General features: G+C 47.0%; 1 protein-coding gene across 1 annotated transcript in view; it reads left to right on the forward strand.

Moving 5' to 3' along the window:
- Positions 1-12,543, forward strand: part of LOC141073591 (membrane-spanning 4-domains subfamily A member 15-like) — a 231,052-nt gene that overhangs the window by 77,719 nt on the left and 140,790 nt on the right. The window contains exon 3 of the mRNA XM_073560879.1: positions 309-365. Within this exon, the coding sequence (XP_073416980.1) occupies positions 309-365 (57 nt within the window). The remainder of the gene's footprint in view (positions 1-308; positions 366-12,543) is intronic.

Here is a 12,543-nt window from a genome sequence, read left to right on the forward strand (position 1 = left end):
CAATTGATGATGGTCTCAGGACTGGACATCCATCAATAAACTTGCAATTAAAAGGGCACAAAAAATGTAAAAAGTTTTTTAGCAAACGTTTAGTTTAATATGGCTATGTTGACGGAGAAACAGACGTCGTATATCTTTCTATAACAATGAGTTTCACTGTCCCTAATGTGTTCCTTTAACTATTGAAAGCTGTTGAGAACATAATAAATCAACTCAATAGAAGTACAGCTTCACTATATCATGTACATATAAGTGTATTAAATATATATGCATAGGTGAAATATTTTTCTTTGCATTCCTCCATGCAGTATATTATCTCCGGATCTTTGTCAGTTGCAGCAGAAAACAATCAATCCATCTGTCTGGTGAGTAATGTAATACCTATTGTGGGATCATCCTTCGTAGATGGTGGGGGGTATGGCAAAAATTATTGTATGTTCAAAAGAGGCAATATATACAGTAAATTAAGATTTTATTATGTTTAAAAGAGTTTATTTACTGCATAGAATTATTATTTGGCCTGTGAATTGATCCATTATGTGGACATTGTATGTTACTGCTATTCGCCATTGTAAGGCCTAGTTCACATTCATACAGTGCTTTATGCTGAGTAGTGTTGAGTTTCCATTAAAACGCCTCAAATATGTATTTCAGACAAAACCGCCATCTGAGCCATTCACCATAATGAGCCAGACTGGCTCATTTTGGACTCCATCAAGCCACTATTCTGGCCATGTTCCATTGTTTAGTCATTCTTATTCTATAGTCTGTTTCTGCAGCAAATGAAGTATAAAGTGTCACTATACTGCATCAGTATAGTGAATTACTCCATCCGGGATTCTAGAATCCCATTTTTGGGAGATTTACACAGAAACCACAACACAGTGCTGAGTGTAGACCACTCTGTGAATGAGAACCAGGCAACTTGATATTATATATACTTAGTGTTGCAAGGGATCAAAGAGTTTGATCTAATATTGTTAAAGGATTGGGAGTATGCATGAGTGGGCCCGAACTGTAAATTTCAAGGTTCGTAGCAGACACCTAATGTCTAGTACCAAACTTCGAACACAGACTTCTTACTGTACATCCATGTTACAGTTCAGGTTCGTCAGACTAAAAGCTTATTAAAAGTATGACAGGAACATGCTATAAGGGTCGAAACCCTGAATCTAACAATGTATCACTTACTGGGATGCTTGTTATATGGTTTTTTGTTTTTTTTTAATAAAAATAGTTTCGTATGATGCAGATCATCCATTGATAGTGTGCAGTGCAAACTTTGTCATGATTCCCATATAGTTGCAGTGTGAATAGGTGGTTACGTGAAGCACTATGTAATTTGCATAGTTGCAATCACACGCTAACTAGAGCCTTAGGGTACTGTCACACTTAGCGATGTACCAGCGATCCCGACCAGCGATATGACGCTGTCAGGATCGCTGGTACATCGCTAAGTGGTTGCTAGTGAGCTGCCACACAGGCAGATCTCACCAGCGACATCGCTGGGGACGGTGGTCACTACTTACCTGTCAGACGAGGCGATCCTGCATCCTCCCGCCCGGCTCCACACGTCGCTCGTCGTCACAGCAGGAAGCGCCGCAGGAAGCTGATGACGAGAAACAGTCCTGAACGTTCTCGCGCATTCAGCGATAACCAGCGGGGGAGCCGGTCGTAGGTAAGTATCACACACAGCGATATCGCTAGCAATATCGCTATAACGTCACAAGTTATAGCGATATTGCTAGGGATATCTCTTAGTGTGACAGGCCCTTTAGCCTCTTCTCTCAATGTTCTATTATGAGAGGCAGATGACAATCTAGTCAGGACATAACTGCAAGTATGCAGATCGCATAATACATTCACATGAAGAATTAATCACACTGCGAATACAGGGGAATTGTGACAAAAGTAGCACTGAAGACTTTTCACAATTCAGTAGTCTGTTAGGGTAAATGAGAACAACGTCAAATCCGGGTGTAGAAATTCAAAGAAACTTTATTCCGTCATAGAGATACATACAACATTTCCATCTACAGCACTTCTTTATCGAGTATACAGAATATATAAAGAGGCTGGCTTATGTAGTGTGAAAACAAAATCTACACCAATCACAACAGAAGCCAAGCTTACAAACATGTATTACATAATTTATTTATATAAAAAAAAAATCACAAAAAGATTGCACTTAATATCTCTCAGTGGTCAAAGACATATATAGGTCTTTGACCTCTGAGAGATATTAAAGAAGAAACCGCGGAGGGCACCGCTTTTACCGTGAATGTGTTGGTGATGTGCGGCAATCAGTAAGCCAACAACCAGGGATCCCGGGTGCTTGACCTCGAAGAAATCACAACTTGGTATCCTTAGAGAAGAAAGGTCGCACTCATCAGGCGACCCGTTGAAGCGCTTGAGCAGCGCGAAACGGCCGTTGTCAGTCTTTTTGCACTCTAGATGTCACCCTCCCGACTATGACATGTAACATGTGTCAATAAATTTGAAGGATTTATCCCGATGAGTGCGACCTTTCTTCTATAAGGATATATATATTAAGGTAGCACTTGTTATTAAGGTAGGGGATACTCGCTAAGCAGCCAAATAACCAGGTCCGGCACAGGTTTCTCATATAACACGAACAGTCCATGTGGTTTATTAGGCATCTTAAATAGAGATGAGCGACTTTGTCGAGTTGGGTTTCGCGAAACCCGACTTTCGTAAAAGCCGGGTCGAACGAAATCGGCCGACTATAGGGAAAAGTCGGGGGTCCGACTGAAACACGAAACCCAATGTAAGCCAATGGGGAAGAAAAGTCGGCAGTGAGAGGGGGACAGGAAACACACTTACAGTGCCCATTTGAATGCCAAAAGCATAAATTCTTATTACTGAAGCTTGTCACCCTTTATTTACTTCATAATACTAGTTACGCACTGAAAAATGGGGGTTATTTGGCTAAAGTTATGGGGGAGTAGGGCTGGCTCCAGGTTTTCATGTGCCCTGGGCGAAAGATCGCCCCTTTAACACATACCACAACTCATGCTGCTCCGATACGGCAGAGAAATAGTGGTATACTACAAAGAAAAATACTTCACTTTTTACATCTCATGACAAGGCCCATCTATTTCTCCATACAGAATCATTGGTCCCATATAATGTTTGAAACAGTATATGATGAGCTCCACATAATGCTACAGTATATGTTGGTCCCCATGGATGAAGCTCCACTGTCTTATGGGCCCAAATAATGCTCCATACATAATGGGCCCCATTTCTAATGCTCTAGTGTATAATGGGCCCTGTAAATGCTGCTCCAGTGTCTGATGTCCACCTTTGGAATGTTCCAGTGTATGGTGGGCCCCATCTATCATTCTCCAGAGTATAGTGCTCCCCAAAAATTGCTGTCCCAACATTGAAAACAATGAAATAAGTCTCCTCGCTAGGGAATCCCTGTACTAGTCTGGACTCCTCGTCGTCCCCATCTTCCATCTCACTGCACAGTATTTCAACCTTGCAAGTGCTGTGATCCTGAGCAAGCAGGGGGGCCCACTCGTTGGCGACGGCACTGGCACAGGGTCCCTGATAGTACGGTGTTGTGTCTGACGGCGGGTGGGCTGAACCTGCACTTTCATCTGCAGCTTCCTCTTTGTCACCGTGTAAGATGGAACAGTATATGGGAAGGGTAACCTGAGTTTCATCAGGGTCAGATTCAGGCCGTGTAGAGTGCGAGGGGAATGTAGTGGTCTGGGACAATGTACCAGCAGATTCTCGAGCAGTGGCTGGGCATCAGTGCACTTGTGTCGCCCCAGGAGTACGGTCGCCACAGTGGCATTACCTTCCTCCTAGGGAGTGTGATGTCATGCTTGGGAGCAACGAAGGATCTCTCTAGCAGGTTAACTGATTGGGCGGCGTTATTCCCATGAGTCACGACCCTCCAAACAGCGTTCATGAAGTCAAAGTGTTTGTTTTACGTGGGCAGTATGGTTGCAAAGCTGAACCTTAAAGGAATGTCCAGAAGGGCACCACCAGGAGTGGAGCCTGTGGCGTAATTTGACTCAACACGGGCAACCTCAACCATCCAGCAACAAAAAAGATGCACACATTGCAAGCTTAATTCCGTTAACGAATGAGACTCCGTCATGCCCCGTGGTCCGAGTCCGGCTTACTAGAGGGACACGCGAGGCTCTGGCACGTGAGATTGGCCAATAACTGGTGTGTCATTCCCTTACATGTCCGTGGCTGCATGTGCGCTACACTGAAAGGGCCAGCGTTTGTCGCTTACAGGTGCAGATAACCCGCTGAACACCGTTAGTGATGGGGATCTGGGATTAAAATTATTACCCGCGAACGACGATTTCCCAGTAAGTGCAGGTCAACCGCAGTTCCGGAATAAGGCTTAACCGTCATTCCTGAAAAAATGAAAAACTTACGTGTGCAAACCACAGGTGCTGTAGCTTGCTTAACAGCTCGCCAGCTGTTCTCAGGCCCAGTATGGATTACACGTGATTGCACAAAGGAGAGAAAGGGTACCAAATCACCGGATAACATTTATGGATAGCATAGTGTACACATTCAAAATATATGTCTGTAGATCAGGAGGCAGGCTCAGACGGTGTCAGGCCCAGTATGGATTACACGTGATTGCACAAAGGTGAGAAAGGGTACCGTATCACCGGATAACATGTATGGATAGCATAGTGTACACATTCAAAATATATGTCTACAGATCAGGAGGCAGGCTCAGACGGTGTCAGGCCCAGTATGGATTTGACGGCCCAGACTACACAGCGTAGGAGCAGGGAGAGGTAAAGATTGCAAATGCTGGGGCCCTGCCCAAGCAAGGGGGGCCTACTCGTGGGCGTCGGTACTGGCACTGGGCCCCTCATAGTACGGCGGTGTGTCTGATGGCGGGTGTGCACCACCACCGTCAGAGACACTTGATTGCACTATGAGGGACCCTGTGCCAGTGCCCACGCCCAAGAATCGGCCTACCCACCTGTCCAGGGCAACGGCACTCGCACGGTTTCGTGCGTTAGGTGGTGACCCTGGCCATGGGGGGGGGGGCAGCACAGTTAGGGAGTTTTAGAAAGTGGCATATGTTGATGTTGGACATTCAGCTGATGCAAAAGGCGAAATTGTTAAAGTCCCAGGAAGAGGAGGACCAAAGCAAGCCATTTTTCTGTCAACCTATGTGTCATCAGGGGAAGGTGGGACAAAATCCTTGGAAACCCATGCATGGTTCATTTTAATGAAGGTTAGATCATCCACATTTTGGGTCGACAGATGGGTCCTTTTTTCTGTCAGGATTGATCCAGCAGCACTGAAGACTCTTTCCGATAGCACACTTGCAGCTGGGCAAGCGAGCTCCTGTAGCGCATATTGTGCCAATTCAGGCCAGGTGTCCAGTTTAGCGGCCCAATAGTCAAAGGGGAATGAACTGTGAGGGAGAACATCGACATGGGAGGATAAGTAGTTTGTAACCATAGTTGGGAGGAGGTGGAATGTGCAATACTGTCTATGCCCAATAACAAATCACCGGGAGCTGATGGTCTACCTGGGGAGGTGTACAGGGAGTTAGTGGAACTGCTGGCTCCGAAATTGAAATCTGTGCTTGATGAGGCTTTAGTGACGGGGGCACTGCCGAGATCAATGGAGGAAGCGGTGATAGTAGTTCTGCCGAAGGAGGGAAAAGATCCCATGGATGCGGAGTCGTACAGGCCCATTTCGTTGTTGACAACGGATGTCAAAATACTCGCTAAGATCCTGGCCACCCGGCTCACCGGGGTTGCGCATACCATTATACACGAGGACCAGTCGGGCTTTATGCCTAACCGCTCCACGGCTATTAACTTAAGAAGATTATTTCTTAATATGCAACTGCCTGCTGATAATGGTGGCAGGAGAATAGTGATGTCACTGGACGCTAGGAAAGCATTTGATAGCGTGGAATGGCAACACTTATGGAAAATCATGGAACTGATGGGATTCGGCCCCGCGTTCATGGCCTGGGTGAAGTTATTGTACTCATCCCCAAAGGCGGTAGTTAAGGTGAATGGAGAACAGTCTGGGATGTTTGACTTGCATAGGGGCACAAGGCAGGGGTGTCCGCTGTCCCCGCTATTGTTCGCGGTGGCAGTGGAGCCCCTGGCGGCCAAGATCAGAGCTGAGAGGGGAGTGGTCGGATTTAAATTTGGGAAGCTGGAAGAAAAAATATCATTGTATGCCGACGACATCCTGTTGTTTTTGGAAAGTGCAGGAGAGACACTGGGGTGCGCGATGGATGTAATTAAACAATTTGGGAGCATTTCGGGACTGGAGATAAATTGGCACAAGTCTTATGTCATGGCTGGATAGAGCAATAGAAGCGGAGGAGATAGATGAGAGGGGGAAACAACTCCAGCTAGTTTCACAGTTTAAATACCTAGGGATATGGGTAGCTCTTCCACTGTCCCGATTCACGGGTCTGAATTTGGTTCCTCTGCTAGAGAAATTTAAAGGGAAAATAGGTGCATGGTGCAAATTGGCTTTAACGGTAATGAGTAGAACTAACCTGATTAAGATGGTCCTTATGCCACAACTAATGTACGTTTTGCACAATTCGACGATATGGCTACCAAAAAAACGGTTTCGGGGCATTGATTCTATCTTCAGATCCTTGATATGGGGCAAGAAGCAGGCACGGATTAAATTTGGAACTCTGCAAAAAGGAAAGGACGAGGGAGGACTGGCCGCACCAAATCCATGGGTCTATTTCTTGGCAGTACAGGGCCAGCATGTCAGGGGATGGAGAGAGCTCGATTGTGGAGGAGCAGCTCACCGGGTGCTGGTACATGTGACGGGGAGACGCCCACTTATCCAGGGTCTAGAGGATGGTACCTTTAAGAAACTGGGAGCACCATATCCTACCATAGGCATGATTCAGAAGGTATGGGACACCATTAAAAGGATCAGAGGGGTGGATGAGCTGACTAGGTACTCACCGGTGTGGGACAATGAGCATCTGCCGGAACTTAATAAGCTGCGTCAAATGGGCAATTGGAAGGCGAAAGGAGTAAGATATGTGTGCCAGCTGCAGAGTGGAACGGACCTGAAGACCTTTGAGACATTGAGAGAGGAATTTGATTTGCCTTCGGTATGGGGGTTTCAATACTATATGCTTCGACATGCTTGGAGGGCACAGTGTAGATTGGGAGCCATGACGGTTCAGGGCGACATTGTACTAGACTTTGTGCATATGAAGGGAGGGACGAGGGGAGTTATATCGAGCATATATCATGATCTACTACACTCCTATCTGGGGGATAATCACCTCACTGCAAAGAGTAAATGGGAAAGGGAGGTGGGTACCCTCACAACAGAACAATGGGAGACTATTCTTGAATATGTCCCGAAGATCTCTCTAAGCGAGCAGGCATGGCTCTCCCAATTATATGTAATACATAGAACATACAAAACACCGCTGGTCCTATTCAAGGCGGGCTTGAGGGGAGACTCTAGCTGCCCTAGATGTGGCACAGACCAGGCCGGACTGTTACATATGTTATGGTCGTGTCCGCGGCTGGTGGCATACTGGCTGGTCGTTATCAACAAAATTGAGAGAGCTTATGCATGTACGCTCGACAGGAATCCAGTGCTGTGTGTTTTGGGGGAGGTGGATGGGATATCTGTCTCAGAACATTACAAAGTGGCAATAGCGAGGTTGCTGTATGTGGCACGCAAACTAATAGCACGAAAATGGAAGGATTCGGAACCCCCCACTAGGAGGGAATTTATTGCTCAGACACGTACGGTAATGCATTTAGAGGAAAGCATTTACAGGCGAAGGCATGGTGAAAGAACTTTCGAAAAAATATGGTCCGCCTGGATGGCGGTGATATGATTGCTAAGACTCTCAAGTATACCCGGCATAAGGAGTATTGGGGGAGGGGGGAGGGGGGGATGGCTTTGATTGTATTACTACAAGATATGTGAATTGTTACATGTATATTGATATCCACTGTTTATTGTTTAAAATCTTTTGAAACCTAAATAAAAGTAACTGGTTTAAAAAAAAAAAAAACATAGTTGACAAGTGCTGTCTTAGGTCACTTTCCATCGATGCAGTATTACCAGTCGTGTGAGCGGTACTTGAAAAATCAGTCCGCAACATGGTCATGAAACCCATGTCTCCAACGCCACTTCTGATGTGTGCACCATGAACACCTCTTCCAAGCTGCACCTGGCCCCTACGGCTCGTGTGAGAACCATCACCGCTGATGTGTGCTGGGAATGCCTCAACCAACCGGTTTACCAGAGTAGCTTGTTTGTTAGCCAATATTAGGTCAAGGTTCTCCTGTGGAATGATGTTTTGGAGTTTGCCTTTATAGCATGGATCCAGGATGCTGGCCAACCAGTAGTCATCATCGTTCATCATTTTGGCAATGCGGGGGTCCCTTTTTAGGATCTGCAAGGCATAATCTGACATGTGGGCCAATGTTCCCGGTGTCAATGATGCAGTGCAACTGCTTGGTGGAGGAGCACTTTCTGGCAAATCCACATCCCTCCAGTCACGCACAAACCCTGTACCAGACCTTGCCATGCCAACATTTTCTCTGCCAGGTCTTTGCCCGGGAAGGAACAACCACGGGAAGGGCAGTCTCCAATGAAGGAAACCACCTATGCCAAAACATGGTATCCATCCACATACAGCTGTTTCGGGGTATTGCCCCTCATCAGTGTGGAGTAGGAAACTGGCTGGTAGGAGCAAAGCCTAGTAAAAAGACTATGAAGAGGAGGATGAATGAACTCATGGAGATCAACATCCGACACTGCGGAGACACCATCACGTGTTTCTCAACGCAGTGATTCTAGAGCACTGCCCCCATCCCTTATGGGAAATATGTAAAACATGCAAGACAGAAGCCGCGGAGACACCATCACGTGTTTCTCAACGCAAGCAATGACCAGCCAGGTCTTTGCCCGGGAAGGAACAACCACGGGAAGGGCAGTCTCCAATGAAGGAAACCACCTATGCCAAAACATGGTATCCATCCACTTACAGCTGTTTCGGGGTATTGCCCCTCATCAGTGTGGAGTAGGAAACTGGCTGGTAGGAGCAATGCCTAGTAAAAAGACTATGAAGAGGAGGATGAATGAACTCATGGAGATCAACATCCGACACTGCGGAGACACCATCACGTGTTTCTCAACGCAGTGATTCTAGAGCACTGCCCCCATCCCTTATGGGAAATATGTAAAACATGCAAGACAGAAGCCGCGGAGACACCATCACCTGTCAACTCCATGTCTGCCCTCAAAGTGCCTGTCCGGGTATCCTCCCACAAATGCATTACGGCCTGCCTCTGTTCGCACAGCCGCTCAACCATGTGCAGGGTGGAGTTCCACCTTGTTGCAACGTCGATAATTAGCCGGTGCTTGGGAAGGTGTAGCAATCACTGCAGCTTCTGCATACGACTGGAGTGTACGGGCGACCAGCGGATGTGCGAGCACAGTTTTCGAACCTTCTGGAGCAGGCCTGTTAACTCTGGATAATTATTGAGGAAGCACTGCACCACCACGTTCAAGGTGTGAGCCAAGCAAGGTATGTGTCTGAGTTTTGAAAGGGCTATGGCAGCCACAAAATTACGGCCGTTATCGCTGACTACCTTGCCTGCCTCAAGATGTAGACTGCCCAGCCATGACTCAGTTTGTTGCTGAAAGTAGTCGGCCAGTACCTCCGCGGTGTGTCTGTCGCCCAAACACATCATCTTCAACACAGCCTGCTGACGCTTTCCACTAGCTGATCGATAGGGGGCACTTCGTGTGCAACACTTGCAGCTGCGGATGGAGTGCTGCTGCGACTGCGCTCTGGGGACGAGCTTTCGCTTCTAGAGGAGTAGGAGGAGGAGGGTCGAACGCCTACAGCCAACTGTTTCCTAAACCGTGGGCTAGGCAGCACAGTCCCACCACCGCTGTCCCCTGTGGACCCTGCATCCACCACATTAACCCAGTGCGCAGTGATGGACACGTAACGGCCCTGGCCATGCCTACTGGACCATGCATCAGCTGTGAGGTGCACCTTTCCACTCACTGATTGCTGAGTGCATGGACAATGCGGTCCTTCACATGAAGGTGGAGGGCTGGGATGGCTTTGCGAGAAAAGAAGTGGCGACTGGGTAGTTCATAGCGTGGTACTGCGTAGGCCATGAGTTTGAGGAAAGCTGCGCTTTCCACCAACCGATAGGGCATCATCTCTAACGAGATTAGTTTGGCAATGTGGGCATTCAAACCCAGTGTACGCGGAAGAGAGGATGAGTACTTTCTTGTCCTACTCATAGTCTCTGGCAGGGTGAGCTGGACTTGAGAGATGCCTATGGTGGAACTAGCGGTGGACAGGGCGGACTGAGAGAGGGTTGATGATGGTGATGGAGTTGGTGTTCTTTCTGATTGCCTAGATTCAGTCTTTCGTTGATATAACATTGTAATTCCCTGACAGCTTTGGCCTTGCAACGACACCTCAACATTTGCTGCTGTGCTAACCGGTGGGCTTACAGTGGGGGAAACAATGTAGCGTTGCTGACTACCTTCTTTGGGAGCATTTGCACATGTGGTACTTGAGGTTTGGTGTTCCGTCCACGCTTGCAAGTGCATGGTGGTTAATTGTCTAAGCATGCAACTGGTATTCAAATTTTTCAGATTTTTCCCTCGGCTAAAGGTCTTTGCGCACTTCTTACAGATAACCTTGGCCTGATCATTAGGATTTTGTTCAAAAAAGTGCCACACTGCACTCTTCCTACTATGGAAGACATTTTGCGTCCTTGCACGCTGTGCTATTTTGACCGTCTGGCCAAGCAGTCCAGCAACTTTTTGGCTTTTTGTAACCCGTTTTTGCACTGCTCCGTGCCTGCCAGATAACAGCTGTTGCGATGTTGATGCCTGTTGCGGATGCTCCTCCTCCTCTTCGGAGCTATTGGCAGCGGCACCCTCTTCCCCCAATGGATGCCAATCTGGGTCAACAACTGGTTCATCCATCACCTCCTCTTCAATGTCATGTGCACCTTCCTCTGTGTCACCGTGTACGGTGGTATAGTATGCGGGAAGGGGCACCTGAGTTTCATCAGGGTCATAATCTGGCTCAGTACACTGCAAGGACAATGTCGTGCTCTGAGTGAATGTACCAGCAGAATCATCTATCAGTGGCTGTGCATCAGTGCACTCCATGTCAGATTCATCTTGGCCTGGGTAATTCATCATTTCACTTGATAACCCAGGCATGCTATGTGAAAACAGCTCCATGGAGTAATCTGTTGTGTGGCCTGCCGCATCCTTCAATTTTGGTTGGGGTGAAGGACACAAAGAAAGGTGTGGTTCATGACCATGAGCCTCCAAAGATGACTCAGTGCTTTTATTTTTTACAAGTCCAGAAGAGGAGGCGATAGAGCTGGAGGACGAGTCAGAAATGTAGACCAAAACTTGTTCCTGAAGCTCCGGCTTTATAAGCGGTTTACCTACTCCCAGAAAAGGGAGCCTTCGAGGCCTTGTGGAGCCAGATGATGACGCAGGCTTAACACCTCCTGCATTAGGTGTTATTTTGCTTTTGCCACTACCAGCAGATCCAACACCAACACCATCATTAACAGCTGGCAACCCCCGCCCACTAACACGGCCTCTTACACCACACTTCCTCATTTTTTTGAAAAATGTACCCACAATTCCACCAACAATATGGAACTGTAAAACAAGGTACAAGGTGTATATAGGACAGGGGAGAATTTAATTCTCCTACCACTTCTGGACACTGATGTATTGTGTCAGGCCAGTGTATATCACATCGCTGTATGACAGGCTGAATTTGGCTGGTGTGTAAAATGTGATATATGACGGGAGAAATGGAATGTCCTTACACACTTCTGGACACTGATGTATTGTGTCAGGCCCAATGTATATCACACCGCTGTATGACAGACTGAATTAGGCTGGTGTGAAAAATGTGACATAGGACGGCAGAAATGGATTGTCCTTACACACTTCTGGACACTGATGTATTGTGTGAGGCCCAATGTATATCACACCGCTGTATGACAGGCTGAATTTGGCTGGTGTGAAAAATGTGACATAGGACGGCAGAAATGGATTGTCCTTACACACTTCTGGACACTGATGTATTGTGTGAGGCCCAATGTATATCACACCGCTGTATGACAGGCTGAATTTGGCTGGTGTGTAAAATGTGATATATGACGGGAGAAATGGAATGTCCTTACACACTTCTGGACACTGATGTATTGTGTCAGGCCCAGTGTATATCACACCGCTGTATGACAGGATGAATTTGGCAGGTGTGAAAAATGTTATATAGGACAGGGCAGGATTGGAATCTCCCTAGAGTGTAGGTCTATTGCAAAAAAAAGGGGGAGACAAAAAAGCGCAATAGGGTCTTATCCACGTTACAAGAGACAGTATATCATGAAATATGCTCACCTGGTTAGGATGAGATAAGAGCGTGTAGGTAGCGGCTGCTGCAGATCCACAGATCTTCAGCGACCAAAGAAATCTTATGCAAAGCGGTTT

Source organism: Dendrobates tinctorius, unplaced genomic scaffold (genome assembly GCF_039654945.1).
Source record: "Dendrobates tinctorius isolate UK_male_01 unplaced genomic scaffold, ASM3965494v1 ptg000308l, whole genome shotgun sequence".
Taxonomy (NCBI): Eukaryota; Metazoa; Chordata; class Amphibia; order Anura; family Dendrobatidae; genus Dendrobates; species Dendrobates tinctorius.